Raw genomic sequence first — 16,247 nt, forward strand, 5'->3', positions numbered from 1 at the left:
CCTTCGAGGGCAGACAGGGCGGGATTAGGGTTTTGTTCTCATTTAAGAGGCATCTCTGTACAGGGTCTGCTCCCAGCAAGGTCACTCACTAGCCAGATGGCCCAAAACTAGTCAGTGAGCTCTCTCTGGTCCCTGGTTTCTCATCTGAAAAGGCAAGTTCTGGAACAGACCATGAACTTGAACTCCTGGGCACAAATCAAGGAAGAATTACACTGTATGTTTTGCAACCCAAGACTAGTACATATACATAAAGATTCAATTTCCCATAAAAATGCTTCTTTTCTAATTTCTATTGTTTCATTTCAATCTGTGTGTATGTGTGTATCTCAAGCTGATTAAAATCCAGTAAAATGACTTCATAGACCATCAGTGACTCACAGCCATCATTTAAAAAACACTGGACAAGTGCCCACTGTAACTCAGTGAAATAACCCAACAACGGTAGATTCAGATTCAACATGCAACCTCACTAAATTATTCATTTCATTTATCAGCTAGGATCCAGAAGAGAGAGATGCAACTCCCTGTGTGCTGCAGAAAGAAAGTGGCCCCGCTAATAAAACTTGAAAATCAAGCCAAGCCACAGGGAATCCCCCCGGCCCCCCATCAGAGATGAGCCACTTGCGAAATCGGCTTCAGTTGCTTCCCACCCTACTCTCATCTGCAGTGACAGGAGAGTCCCCACCAACCCCTGGGTGACCATTAGAAGGACCAGGCAGACCTGGCTATAAACCACAGGCTCTGGGAAGATTCCTACTAGCCTGATTACTTTCTCAGTTAGGTCCCATGCAATGCTGGAGGCTGAAGGTCTCCCTGGATCTTAGCCTCTCTGGGGCAGACACCTGCCCCAGCCTCCCTGCAGTAAAGACAGCTTTTCACAGAGCCTGAAGAGCAGGGGTTCCTGCTGCACTAGAAGCCATGGTCCTAGAAAGCTCAGCTGTGGGTTAGTGACCAGGGCCAAGCAGGGCCAAGCAGACAGCTAATTTCCACTGTCTAGCAAAGAGATCCAGTTATACATATACATATATATATACATTATTTTTAATATTCTTTTCATTATGGTTTATCATAGGATATTTTATTTTAATTCTACAGGAATAATTTTTAATATTTATTTATTTGGCTGTGTGGGGTCTTAGTTGCAGCACGTGGGATCCTCGTTGCGTCATGAGGGATCTTTCACTGCAGCACACAGACTCTCCAGCTGTGATGCCCAGGTGTAGTAGTTACAATGCACAGGCTTAGTTGCTCTTTGGCATGTGGGGTCTAAGTTCCCCGATCAGGGATCGAGCCTACGTCCCCTCCATTGCAAGGCAGATTCTGAATCACTGGACCACCAGGGAAGGCCATATCATAGGATATTAATATGGTTCTCTATGCTATACAGTAGGACCTTGTTGTTTACCCACTCTCTATATAAAAGCAAAGCAGATTTTCTTTAAGCAACATTTACCGAGCACTTACCCTGTAGGCATCATGATAGGCCTTTTCACATGCATTCTATCCCAACAACTCTGTGAAGGAGGTAGAATTATCCCCATTACCACAGGGGAGAAGGAGACAGAGATGCACAGAGGTTAGGCTATCTGCCAAAATCACACAGCACGTTAGTAATAGAATTCGAACTCTAGCCCACGTTTTCTAAAGCCAGTCACTGATTATTTCCATTATGGCAAGATGCTAGTTTGTGTGTCTGTCTGGTTACTTATTGATGGCTAAAGGAGAGGACTATTTGGAAACACACTTATCTCAACCAATTTTTCAAGAAGATAGACATCAAACGATCTTAGGAACTTCCTGTTTTGCCAAACTGAGATCACTGCATTTATAGACTAAAATTTATGAAACCCAAAAAGAGAAATGTTTCATTGTGACTGATTCTCCCAGTTCTCACCTGGCATATCCTGTTTTGATCATATTGTGAAAGCTTTCTTAACAAAGTAGGCAGGGTACCATTAAGCATAATTCAGTCCACAAATCACCCAGCCTCTTCATCACTGTGTCTGACTCCTGGGCCCTTCTCTCTGCAAGTATCACCTTCTGGCCAGGCTTCTTGAATGGCTCCTTTGCCCCAGTGGGCCCCCACTCCCACCCCATAAGGAGGCCTTGTTCTAGGACTATGAGTGGTGGCAGATGTGAGGCCCAGTCTCCTTAATATTCTCAGGGAAAGTTGCATCTTTGAAACACAGGTCCTTTCTTTCCTAATCCCCACTCAGGGAGTATCCTGCTACCCGTGGGAGTTTCTCCCAAACATCAATTATGCCAGAGGCTTTATTACTTTGCTGTGGCCCTGCCAAGGTTCTTCTATAAACCTGAGTTAATTAAATCCAGAGGCTTTGATATGAGTTCCTCTGAGAATCCCCACATGTGTAGCCTTGGGTCCAGTCTCCAGGAGGTCCTGGTGCTGGTGGGCAAAAAGCCTTTCCAGAGTTTATGCCTGGGGCTTCCTCATCCATCAGACAAGAGAGATGGGTTGGGTGGGAGGATCCCTTGTGGTGTTTCTAACTTGGAAATTCAAAGCGTTAGTTGCTCAGTCATGTCTATGTGACCCCATAGACTGTAGCCTCTGTCCACGGGATTCTCCAGGCAAGAATACTGGAGTGGGTTGCCATGCCCTTCACCAGGCATCTTCCCAACCCAGTGATCAAACCCAGGTCTCCCATAGTACAGGCAGATTTTTTACCATCTGAGTCACCAGGCAAGCCCATTGGAAGGACCATCCAAACGCGAAAGATAGTGGCCATCTGTGACCAGCAGGGGATAGCACTCCCAGCCCTGGGCTGTGGGCCTTGGTTTCATATTAAAAAGCTTGAATGAGCATTTGAGTGGTCAGACAGGTCTTGGCAAGTCAGAGTGACACACAGGTGTGGAAACAATGACCAGGTTGGATTAAACAATATGTGACGGGGGACAAGGAACCTACAGAGGCCCCCAGAATGTCTAGGGGCCTGGACTCCTGGTCCTCAACTCCCTGTATGATTACTTCTGCTGCAGCACTGGCTACAGCCTAAGGTCCAGGCACCTACTGAGTCAGATGTCAAAAGGATAAGGAGAGACAGAAAACAACAAAGTCTGTAAAGCGATTATCCTTCAATAAAAAATAAATTCATTTTAAAAAAGGATGAGGAGATTCTGGGTTTGGTGGTTTCTTTGTTTGTTTTTAATTTTTGGCTGCTCTTCGCGGCTTGCAGAATCTTAATTCCCCTACCAAAGATCAAACCCATGCCCTCGTAAGTGAAAGCGTGGAGTCCTAACCACTGGACTGAAAGAGAATTCTCAGGTAGTTGCTAGCTCTTTTTGAAAGGAGAATTATATTCCCGGGAAAGAGTTTCAGCACCTCAGGGGGGAAATAAGTCTCTATTCTTAGAGATGTGAAAGCAGGAGAAAGGGGAAAATATTCATTAACCTGAAAAAATAATAAAACTAATTTTTTAGTTTTTATTTTATTTTTATTTTAAAAACTTAGCGCTTGGAGAAAGCATACAGAGCTTAGAGAGACCTGCTAGGCTTGGTGGCGAAACCCTTGGCTCCAGTTTCCGCCTTTTGGTTGTGTATCTGTGAGCACATCTTTCCATTCCCCTAGGCCTTAGACTCCCTGTCTGTACATGGGAGAGATTGGACCAGCTCATCTGTAAGGCTCTTTGTGATTCTGACAGTTCAGGACTGTGGCATCCAGTAGAACTTTCTACAATAGTGGAAATATTCTATTTCCTGCACTGTGGTACCACCAGCCACATATAGGTATTGGGCACTTGAAATGTAGCTAGTACAACTGAGGAATTGAATTTTTCCATTTTATTTCATTAAAACTTAAATAGCCACATGGAGGTAGTGGCTACAGTATTGGACAGCAAAGGCCCAGGATTCTAGAACTGAAGAAGATTTGGTTCTGTCCAGTCTGTTGTGTTTATCAAGCTAAGCACATTCTAGACAAATTTTGTACAGCAATAGAAAGTAAAAGGGCCTCCCTGGTGATAGCAATGGTAAAGAACCCACTTGCCAAGGCAAGAGATGTAAGAGATGTGGGTTCAATCCCTGGGTCAGGAAGAGCCCCTGGAGGAGGGCATGGCAACCCACTCCAGTATTCTTGCCTGGAGAATCCCATGGACAGAGGAGACCGGCAGGCTATAGTCCGTGGGGTAGCAAAGAGTCGGACATGACTGAAACGATTCAGCACGCACACATGGAAAGTCAGAAGGAAGTCTTGTTTGCACTCAGTTATTGGAGCATCCAATTAGGTAGAAGCCCCTGTCCCTTGACATTGCAGCTCACTGAAGTTACTCCAACCAGTAACCACAGCTGGCTAAGCAGTGTGTTTGTGTCTCCTGCCAGGCTTATGACCCAGTCTGCCAGGCATGCATGCAGGATCATGTCCAGAGAGTCCCAGACAGCTTCAGGATCCAATCCATTTCTCATCACTTCTTGGCAAGTCTTGAGGGCAGATCCTTAATAGAACTATCACCTCAGCTCATTAAAGAAGGACTATGTATTTGGAGGATGAGGTTCAGAAAGGTATTCAAGATTCCAGCTCTCTCCTCTTCTTCCACGGCCAATCTGTTGCCTACTTGGCTCCTTCACTGAGTTGCTCAGATTGACCCTTCATTTTTCCATTCCCACTGTCCTTTCCTTAGTCAAGACCCTGTTAGTTTCTTCCACTCACTTTTCTCTGCCTCTCAGCCACCTTCATTATATTCCTTGGTGGAACTTTCTAAAATATCACTCCATTCATGTCATCCTGGGGCCCAAATCCTGCAGCCCTCCCACTGCCTTCAGAATAGAGTCCAGGCTCTTCGGAGGGTACCTGAGGCCTCCCAAGGGCTGATGCCTTCCTACCATTTGAACTTTATTCCCACCAGTCTTTCCCATGAGCCTGCTGCTTCAGTCAACAGGTCCATTCAAAGCCTCCTGGGCCTAATTCCTGTTTTCCTACAGACCCCAAATACCTATTCCTGTCCTTTGCTCTGTAGACATCCTAGTCAACTTTCCAGGCCCATCTCAAATACCACAGGCTACATGAAGCTCTTCTGCTCTCCCTCAAGCTAGTACCTCTCCCAATCTTTGTCTTTCTAGGTGGGAATTTGGGGGTGTAGCAGAGTGGCTAGAATAAGGCTGCAGTGGAGCTGGGTTCAAATCTTTGTCCGTGCCTATAACCTGGGGCAACTGACTAAACCACTCTCTGAGCCTCAGTTTTTCATCTGTAAAATGAACATGATGGCTGACGCCTACCTTACAGAGTGTTTGTGAAAACTGCATAAATCAGTTCACGCAAGGTACTCAACACAATACCAGGTGCACTGTGCGTGCACGCATGTATGTGTGCATGCTCAGTCACGTCCAACTCTTTGTGACCCCACAGACTAACCAGCCAGGCTCCTCTGTCCATGGGATTTTTCAGGCAAGAGTATTAGAATGGGTTGCCATTTCCTACTCCAGGGGATCTTCCTGACTCAGGGATCAAACCCACATCTCCTGCAACTCCTGCGTTGGCAGGTGAATTCTTTACCACTGGCAGGAGGAGAAGGGGACGACAGAGGATGAGAGGGTTGGATGGCATCACCGACTCAATGGACATGAGTTTGAGTAAGCTCCAGGAGTTGGTGATGGACAGGGAAGCCTGGCATGCTGCAGTCCCTGGGGTCACAAAGAGTCGGACAGACTGAGTGACTGAACTGAATTCAACTGAACTGAGCCACCAGCGAAGCCCATCAGGGGCAATATAAGTGTTCAATAACTGGTAGTATAGTTATTATTTTTTTTTTATTGGTTCATTGTGAAAGGAGTGTGGCCTTACACACACTGGTAAGCTCTCTCTAATTATATGTGTCTGGACTGTGAAAATTGCTTTGCTTGCTTTTTTTCTATCCCCTGCTCTCAGCTGTGTTTGTGATTAGTGGGGACAGAGAATATGAATTGCTTGAGTATCTCTGGGACCTGAAAGTCTATATTTGAGTCCTGGGTGCACAACTTACAAGCTGTGTGACCTTGGGCAAGTTTCTTAAGCTCTCTGGCCTCAATAATGCTACATTTTTCACAGACTGTTTCAAGGGTTAAATGAAGTATTAACAAGGTTCTGGAGGACTACCACAGTGGGTTTGTCAGCCCCTAATATGGGACCTGCATAAAGGTTTTTTGAATGAATGAATGGTCCCATTGTACCAGGTATAATGAGATTTGGGGGTGGGGTTATCAGATAGTCAATTAACAGTAGTCTGGCATAGGATTCTGGCATCATGACCGCCCCCTTCTCTTTATTCTTTTATTACTTGGCTCTGGATGGATGGCCTGGTTTTAACTGGTTTGTGGCATGCAGGTCTTTTTAGTAAATGCTGTTCAAGTCCCTGTAGAAGCAGAAAGGGCATAAAAATTAAAAAAAAAAAAAAATTGGCCACATTCTTCTGGAGCCCAACTGAGCAGAATTGGCTGGTGGATACAGCAGCATACGTGACAAGGAGAGGGAGACAGGTGTGCAGGTCACTGGGTGAGGCTTTATTTACTAGTTAACTAAGAACAGTGCTCCAAAGTGCAGCACGGACCGCCAGAAACACCCATGAAGAGAGCCATTAACCCATAGAAATAAGAGCAGCCATTTCTAAGAGGCGGGAGCTAGAGCGCCCCCTGCAGTATCAGAGCGCAGTTGCTGACGGCTCACTTCCTGGTACTGCTAGTGGCCTTCCTTGCCCCCAGGGGTTGGCCCTGCTCTTTTGGTGGCCGCTGAACTGCAGTCAGGCGCAGCCTCAGGAAGCACCAGCCACCCAGTTGGCATCCCTCAGGATCCAGCATCGCTGAGGGATTTCAGTGGCAGCTCGGGTGGCAGGGCACACAAGGCACACAGACAGTGCGGGGCACGCAGAGGGTCCGGGGCACACTGGGGGCCGGCGCACAAGGAGGCTGGGAGGGAGTGGAGCATGGGTTACCCGGCAACCTGAGGAAGAAAGGCATGTGGGAAGGTTTAGAAAGAAGCCCAGCTCGGCAACAAGTCCTGTCAATTCTGCATCCCCCACTCGCACCTTTGTGCCTTCCAACGGCTCCCAGTGGCCACCATCTCCACTGTTTTCCCTATCTTACTTCATTGTCTTCACCTATGTGAACCCAACAGCTTCTTAACTGGTCTCCCCAACCCCACACTCACCCCTCCTAACCATCCAAGCATCCTCAGTTTCTTAGCCAGAGTGATCTTCTAGCATGCCCCTCCCCTGACCAAGGAGAGTGGGGAGACAGAGGTTGAGATGGTTAGATAGCATCACTGACTCAGTGGACATGCGTTTGAGCAAACTCTGAGAGACAGTGGAGGACAAGAAAACCCGGCATGTTTCAGTTCAAGGGATATCAAACAAGTCTTAGCGACTGCACAACGATCTCTGTCCAAAACCTTAGTGGCTCCCCCTTGTGCCAGGAGGAAGAGCAGCCTCCTTCAACTCAACTGCCACAGCCTCCCTGAAGCCTCCCCTGATTTCTGACAAATCTCCCCAGGGCACCATGTCCCTCCTTCTGGAGATTTCTGTCATTGTTCTACTCTGGTCTGTCTCCCCACTAGCCAGAGAGATCAGCAGTCCCTGTGCCCACCCTGCATACCTGGCCTAGAGCTGGCACTTGATAAGAATATTTAAAATAAGATGAATTCATCAATTGCTAGAGAAGGAATACAAAAGGATGATCTCAGAGACTGACAGGTGTGGGTTCAAAACCAGCAACAACACACTGGATATAGGATGGAAGCAAATAGCCCAGAGACTGGATAGGCAGCCTAAGGACCACATCCAGCATGAAGTGTGTTCCATTTGGCCTGGATTTTTTTTTTAATTTAATTTGAAAGCACTGGGTTGTTTTTTAATTTGTTGAAAATATTTAAAAATCATGAGGACTTAACATTTAAAAGAGAAGCAGCTTCCCTTGAATAATGGGAAGATCCAACAATACTGAATCTTCATCTCACGTGGTAGAAATGGCCCTGAGGGGGCAGCACTATCCTCATTGGACAGGATAGAGCTCCCTGGTTCTCCACCATCCCTCAGTGACCCACATCACTCTGGTATGTTCTTGGCCTAGTCCTTGAAAAAGATTTGACTCTGCAACTCTTTGCTCTGGAGGACAGGATTATAAATGATAGAAAAGCAGGGCTGAATGTCTACCTACAGTCATCAGCCCACCTGGTATCTAAGGCCCAGAGATATCCTGCATCCAGACAGCCACCAACCCTCCCAGTTCTACCTGTACCACAGCTGGGAGTGGATGGCTCCACTGCCTGGATTCAGACACTCCCCGTTTCTTATTACCTCCCCCCCATTTCTTATTGGAGAAGGCAATGGCACCCCACTCCAGTACTATTGCCTGAAAAATCCCATGGACAGAGGAGCCTGGTAGGCTGCAGTCCATGGGGTCTCAAAGAGTCAGACACGACTGAGCGACTTCCCTTTCACTTTTCACTTTCATGCATTGGAGAAGGAAATGGCAACCCACTCCAGTGTTCTTGCCTGGAGAATCCCAGGGATGGGCGAGCCTGGTGGGCTGCCGTCTATGGGGTGACACAGAGTCAGACACTACTGAAGTGACTTAGCAGCAGCAGACCATACCCAAGGCCTCCTGAATGGCTCCCCGCCTTCTCCTCCTCCTTCTCTCCACTCAGTCCTTTCTGCTGCCATCTTCTTGAAAAGTAGCATTGAGCTCTCATTGGCTTGATCATTTTCTGAGCATTCACTATACCAAGTACCAGGTACAGGGAATGAAAATATCTTCTCTTGGGCTTCCCTGGTGACTCAATAGTAAAGAATCCACTGCCAATGCAGGAGACATGGGTTCCATCCATGATTGGGGAAGACCCCACATGCCACAGGGCAGCCACAACTGTGAGCCACAACTACTGAGCCTAGAGTGCTCTAGAGTCTGGGAACCACAAAAAGAGAAGCCACTGCAATGAGAAGCCACGCACTCTGCAACTAGAGAGTCAGCCCCGCTCGCCACAGAGAAAAGCCTCCACAGCATCAAAGACCCAGCACAGTCAAAAATAAATAAAAATAAGCATTAAAAAATAAGTATTTTTTTTCTTGTCTTTGAGTTCAAGGGAGTTAGTCAGTTAAGCAAATTTTATCATTTCCTCCTCAAAAAAGTAAGGCCTCCCAATGGTCTATTAAATAAAATCCTCCCTCCCCAGCATGGACCTTAGTGGTTCTCCATTGAATGAGGCCCAATTGACCTTTCCTGTCCTCCCTCCCTCCACAGCTTATCACATGAAGTTACATCATCCTCCCAAGTGTCAAAGACATCCCCCCACACACACCCGTATGATCTCCAGTGGCCCGTCTGTCTCCCTGGAGATGGAAACGACCTGAGAATAGATGCTCTGTCATCATCCATCTCAGTTCCCCTGTGCCACCTGGCACATGTGGACACTTGGAAGGAGTTTGTCAGCTTGGAGCAGAATGGTCCCAATGGGCCAGGGGTGGGATGGCACCATGAATACCTGCCTGATGTCTTCGGATCATGCCAGCTTCCTAATCACTTCTTAATCATGGCTCTATATTATGGGCAATTACTTCCTATAATCTCTCCCAAACCTCACACATGCCACGTACTTGCAGTCCTCGCTGTCCAGCAGCCCCCGGTACGTGTTGATCTCACACTCCAGCCGGGCCCTCACATCCAGCAGCACCCGGTACTCCTGGTTCTGCCGCTCCAGGTCACAGCGGATCTCAGCCAGTTGGGACTCTACGTTGGTGACCAGGCCCTGCATCTGGGCCAGCTGGGAGCCGTAGCGGGCCTCTGTCTCTGTCAGGGTATTCTCCAGGGAGTCTCTCTAAGGAAAAGGGAAAGAAAATAACTAATAAGAATGGGCCTATTTTCCATGGCCTGGCTCAGAAAGAACCAAGAAGCAGTCACTGTGAAAGAGACAGTATGGAAGTTTCTCACAAAACTAAAAACAGAACTACCATATGACCCAGCAGTTTCACTCCTGGGTATATATCTGAAGAAAACAAAAACACTAATTCAGAAAGATACATGGACTCCAATGTTTACAGCAGAATTACATACAATAGCCGAGACACAGAAGTAACCTAAGTGTCCATCGACAGATGAATGGATAGAAAAGATGTGGTCCATACACACAATGGAATACTACTCACCGATAAAAAGATAAAATAATGCCATCTGGAGCACCATAGATGGACCTGAAGAGCATTAGGCTAAGTCGTATGTCAGATACTGTATGATATCACTTATGCATACATGCGAAGCCACTTCAGTCTTGTCTGACCCCTTGTGACCCCATGGGCTATAGCCCTGCAGGCTCCTCTGTCCATGGGATTCTCCAGGCAAGAATACTGGAGTGGGTTGCCATGCCCTCCTCTAGGGGATCTTCCCAACCCAGGGATCCAAACCACATCTCTTATGTCCCCTGCATTGGCGGGGAGGTTCTTTACCCCTAGTGCCACCTGGGAAGCCCATATCACTTATATGTGGAATCTGAAAAATACAATAAGCTAGTGAATAAAACAAAAACAAAGAGGAATCACAGATACAGACAGCAAACTAGTGGTTACCAGTGGGGAGAGGAAAAGAGTGAGAGGCAATACAAGGGTAGGGGAAAAAAAGATTATTATAGGATTATATGAAATCGTGTGTGTGAAACTATTGAAAATTGAAAAGCACTATAGAATTTAAAGAAACTTCCATTCAATTAAAAAAAAAAAAAGAGAGTGAGCCAGGGAGAACCTAGGCAGGGATGTTCTGCAGAACTGAGAAAACTGAAGCCCAGAAAGGTCAAGGGACTTGTTCAAGGTTAAACAACTAGAGACAGACCAGGATTTGAACCCACGTTCATGTGACCCTAAATTCCATATTCCTTCTTCAACCTTAGGCTTCAGGCCTTAGATCTGAGGTTCACCAGGCTCCTCCCCTACAAGCATCACTGAAATCAGTGGTCTTCAACCCTGGCTGCACGTTAGAGTCACATGGGAGCCTCTAAAAAGCACCCAGGCCCAGGCCCCACCTCCAGAAACTCTGATTAAATTTATCTGGGGAGGAACTTGGGCAGGGAGCACTTTTAAAGCTCTACAGGTAAGGGTGAAAAGCATGGGTTTGGAAGAGCAGGCTAAGCAGAGATCAAGCCTTCTTGGGGAGAGTAGTTGACAGTGGTCACTTAGCCCACATCAGATTTGAACCATGGCCCATTTATCTCTGAGCTGGGTCTTGGGAGAAACATTCCTCCAGGAGAGGTCAGCTGGGCAAGCAGCAGTGGCGGCTGAATCTGGACTTCCTCCCCATCCTCCCCTCCTCCTCCTCCTGCTGCCCCTCCTCCTTCCTGGAAGCCTGCACCCACTCTCCATGCTGCCTGGCATCCAGAGCTGGGGGAGAGGAGCCCATCAGCACACTTACCAGGCTGTGCTGGGTCTGCAGCTCGATCTCCAGTGTGTTGACCGTTCGTTTCAAATCAATGATATCTGACTGGTAGCTCTGAAGCTGCTCGGAGCTCGTGACCACTTGCTGGTTAAGCTCTTCCATCTGCAATGGGGGAGACAGGAGAAGTCTGGGAGTGCCTCTCGGGGACCCTGGGGAAGCCAGCCTCCCTGCGAGAGACCCACCTGCTTGTTGAACCATTCCTCCACATCCCTGCGATTGGTCTCCACCAGAGCCTCATACCGACATCGCATCTCTTCCAGCACCTTGTTCAAGTCCACTGGGGACACAGCATCAACCTCAATGTTAAGGCGGTCCCCAAGCTGGCATCGGAGAGCACCAACTTCCTGAAAAGATGCAAGAGCACCGGGCAAATATGAAGTTACGCGATCCTGGCACACCTACCCAGGAAGATATGAGAAGATGAAGCAAAGGATGCTAAAAATCTCCATGTTAGAGGGGCCCTGTGAGGACTGCGGCCACTCTGAAGCATCCCAAGGGTCTTTCAGCTCCACCTGGACCTCTCTTTGATGGGAGAGGCTTCCTGTTGCTTTGGCAGAAGCTGAGAGCAGCATCAGGGTTTGCCTGATCCATTTGGACTAAAATGGGACAGCTGGGCCCTGTCTCCCCTGCCACCATCCCAGCCTGCATTTGTCTGGGAAGGAGAGCAGCGGGAGCCTGGCTTTACTTGGTTCAAGGCCCCAGTTACAGCAGGCGCCTCCCGGGCTTGGCAGCCAAGGAGAGAAAGTTGTCACTGAGGCTGCCAAGACTCGGTGATAGCTCCTCATTAGCGGCCTCTTGGGGCAGCTCCCAGTTCTCTGATTTAGATGGGATGAGTCAGGTGCCTTCAGGCATTCGGTGAGTATGTGGTAACTGGTGGTTATTTTTCACTTCAGCCTAGGAAACCCAGCCAGGATTCAGACACTTGTGCTTTCGAATCCCAAGTCAAGAGGTTGAGTGTCAACCCAGGGAACGAGGGAAGAAAACACCAGAGCTCAGGTGAGCTTCGCAGCACACAGGTGCCCAGGGCAGAGGGGTTTCATACCAAGGACCTACAGTAGATGAGGAAGAGTCAGAAAGCAGAGGGTTGACTCATGCCTTTTGGATGAAGTATATTATGTATAAACAGATGAAAGGAAGAACAAGGATGGGGAGAGAAAGCAGAAGAAAACCACTGCCTCTCCCTTAGAAGAGGCGGGGGCCACCTCACAGTCCAGCCTAGCAGAGATAGACAGCCATTTCATGTCAGTTCTGGAAAATAACCCCTCCTCCTCCCTACTGGGCCACTCTACTGCCGGTATGTGGTTCTTGTGAGAAAAGCCACCACAAGTACTTGGCAATCACAGAAGTCCAAGAAATGCAGAAGGGAAGGTTGTTAGCATTTCTTAGCACCAACCAAGAGACAGGCGTTTGAGAACCTGTGCGTGAGTTCGAAGTCACTTCAATCATGTCCGACTCTTTGCAATGCTATGAATGCAGCGCACCAGGCTTCTCTATCCACAGAACTCTCCAGGCAAGAATACTGGAGTGGTTTGCCAAGTACTCCTCCAGGGGATCTTCCCGACGCAGGGATCAAACCTGTGTCTCCTGGGTCTCCTGCATTGGCAGGCTGGTTCTTTACCACTAGCGTTACCTGGGAAGCCCTTAAGACCCGTAACCTCACAGAATTCTCGCAGCAGCCTTGTTGATAGAGCCAGCCCCATTTTACAGATGAGGACACTCAGAAAGTTGTAATAAATTGGGCAAAGTCACAGATACAATCTATGGCCAGCCTGGGAATTTCAACCCATGTCTAGCCAACCCCAAACCCCAGGTTCTCCCCACTGGGCTCCCCAGGGCCACCTTGGTTGGACTTCAGGCCTCACCTCCTCATGGTTCTTCTTGAGACACATCAGCTCCTCCTTCAGAGACTCCACCTGCATCTCCAGGTCAGCCTTGCACAGGGTCAGCTCGTCCAGGATCCGGCGCAGGTCATTGGTGTCGGCCTCCACCAGCTGCCGCAAGCCCAGCTCCATCTCATACCTGTGTAAGAACACGGTCAGCCACTGAGGGCTGAAACTGAATACCAGACCCAGGGATGACCTGGAGCCGCTGGCACTTTTCCAGCTGTCTGTGAAAATAACAGAATGCTGTCCCCGAGCACATGCCAGGAGAGAGGGCTCTCCCTCTACCCCACACCCAACCCCATCTCCTGGGCCAAACTCACTTGCTCCTAAAGTCATCTGCAGCCAGCTTGGTGTTGTCAATTTGCACGACTATCCTGGCATTCTCTGCCTTTGAGTACAGAATCTGGGGCCACAGCACACAGAAGGGATCGATCCAGGACAAGAAGAAGCAAAAAGAACCCAAGTGAGTCCTGCAGCCAACCCTGCCAAAACCCCTGGGACTCTGGGGGATAGTCATGGAATCTAAATGCCTTGCTTTGCAGGCAATGAGCAACAAGGAAGGACAGACTTTATTAGACATGACATAAGGGTCCTTAACAAGCCTTCACGTTTACTGAAAATTCACAACACATCAAGGGCTATGCTAAGCACTTTACCTGTATTTGCCCATAGAATCTTCTAGACATAAGGACCCTTATTATTCCCATTTTCCAGATGAGGAACCCGAGGCCCAGGGAAGGGACCTCCTAGAGTCAGGTAATGAAGCAATGACAGAACTGAGACTAGATCCCAAGCATCTTTCCACATGAAGGACTCTGGCTGAGCACTCGAACTATGAGAAAATGCTGCGCCCTAGGGAGGTTTCTTTCCCTTGAACATAGCTAAAGAAATGAATGAGATTCAAATCTGGATCTCAGCTCTTTGGGTCGCCCTCCCAGCGAGTCTGTTCACCACTTGCCCTTACCTTCTGCTGGAGCTCCTCAATGATCTGGAAATAACGAAAGTAGTTAGGACCCACAGTGGGCTCTTGAAACTCACAGGCCTCTTGGAGTTGTCTCTCCAGCTCCACATTCTCCTGCTCCAGCTGCCTCACCCTCTCCAGGTAGGCAGCCAGGCGGTTGTTCAGTAACTGCAGGGTCTCCCTCTCATTGCTACTGAAGACACTTTCATAGAACAAACTGTTGGAACCCATGGAGCTGAAGATGCTGCTGGTTGGGTAGTAGGTGGTGGACACAGACAGAGAAGGTACACACATCCCAGGCTGGCAGATGTAACCCAGATACCACTCTGGCTGGCAGCTCATGCAGCTAGAGCCAACAGAGAAGGACCAGGGTCAGCTCTTGATGGAGGCTGGGGAGCAGTCAGATGGCTTGTCAGAAAGGCTGCAGCTACCTGAATTGTAATGTGGTCTGCCAACCGCATTCTGCTCGAGCCTTTTTATACTCATGGAGTAAGGGGCCTTTTGCTACCAAATCATTGTGGAGGGGTGTTGATGTTTTGACTCAATCCCAGAGGAAGCCACTAATTAATTTGTAATTTGGTTTCCAATAAGGGGTTCCTTTCCTCATAAAAGAGGCCAAGCTTGTCATTTGGCTAACGCGGGACTCTGGTCTTCTATCATTGATCAGGGGAGAGAGCTCCAGGATATATCTTCAAAGGACCAACTCCAGGCCCCGGCCCTCATTTCCAGTCCAGGGCTGCCGGGCCTGACCCTGGGCTGCCAATGACCTTGTCCCCTATGCCCCTGCCTTCTCCAGCCCAGAGACAGGCCACAGTTCTGGGGCAGAGGCTTTTAATGAGAGCATCCTTTGTGAGAAGAGGAAGCCTGGCCCTTAAGGAGGAAATGTGTGGGTGACAGAAGCTGCATGGATCCTGGCAATGGTATAAATCCAGGGAGGAAGGAAAAACAGCCTCTGAGTCTCATTCATGAGCATCATCTTCCTCCCAAGGGAAGAAAAAAATTAGAGGAGAGAACAAACTCAGCACAGGGACATCATTTCAGCTGGACACTACTGAGGAAGAAAGAGGTGAGAACCGTACTCTTGGGAAAGGAGGTCAATGTCATGAGTACCTCTGTGAGCAGAAGCTCAATTTAGACCTTCTCTGGATCCTCCCCTTTCTTTCTCACTGCTCCACATACAGAGAGTTCGATTACTGTTTGTTGAAGAGGCTGAAACAGGTTCTGCTCTCACTTTCTGCAAAAGCTGGACAGGCAGTGGGGTGGTTTACTTTGGGACCTCAGAGACCAGAGGCAGAATGAATCAGCTTTCTCAGGAAATGACACTGCAGCACTGGGATGAGTGGAGCCAGGAGAACAGAAGCAGGTGTCTCTCATTCTAGAAGTCCTTGAGCACTTCCCAAGAAAGCAACCTAAGGAGAGACCAGTGGTTTTTAGGCCCGAGTGCAAAACTCGTGGGCTCACACACTGTGTTTAATGTGTGTGTTATGCAGTCACTTTTTATTCATGCACCTTCTCAATATAATATTGAAGTAAAAGTATTTGTCTTATTTTTCATGTATTTCTAGAAGAGTTGGTAAAGGGGCAGGGAAGGAAAAATGCCACCCAGCCCTATTCCCTGAAATATGTTGCTTAAGAAAAGTCAAGATAGAGACCTATCTCCCTGTGTGACTTGGGAAAGTCACTCTACCTCTCTGGGCTTCAGTTCCCTCCAGAAAATTGAAAGGGTTAGATTAAATCATCCCTCAGTTTAATTTGTTGCAACAACCATAAATTCTAGGTCAAGAAGACAGAAGGAAGGGTATTATAAATACCAGCTACATGGAATGAGACATATCAGACCAGGCTTCAAAATCATCACCAGTGCTTATGGAATGTGTGCAAGTACCGGGTACTGTGCTGGGTGTTTGGCATTAAATTGTCCATCTGATCCTCACCCCCAGGGTTTCCGTGGTGGCCCACTGGTTAATAGTTCACCTTCCAATGTGGAGACACATCCATGGTCAATCCTG

General features: G+C 48.1%; 1 protein-coding gene across 1 annotated transcript; it reads right to left on the minus strand.

The window, feature by feature from the left end:
• Positions 1 to 6,792: 6,792 nt before the first annotated feature.
• Positions 6,793 to 14,724, minus strand: KRT32 (keratin 32). Its single transcript, XM_019982586.2, is given in 7 exon segments — positions 6,793 to 6,922; positions 9,570 to 9,790; positions 11,371 to 11,496; positions 11,577 to 11,738; positions 13,257 to 13,413; positions 13,598 to 13,680; positions 14,242 to 14,724. Coding segments are annotated over 7 exon segments (1,362 nt in total).
• Between the last annotated feature and the right edge of the window lie 1,523 nt (positions 14,725 to 16,247).

This window comes from Bos indicus, chromosome 19, assembly GCF_029378745.1.
Source record: "Bos indicus isolate NIAB-ARS_2022 breed Sahiwal x Tharparkar chromosome 19, NIAB-ARS_B.indTharparkar_mat_pri_1.0, whole genome shotgun sequence".
NCBI lineage: Eukaryota > Metazoa > Chordata > Mammalia > Artiodactyla > Bovidae > Bos > Bos indicus.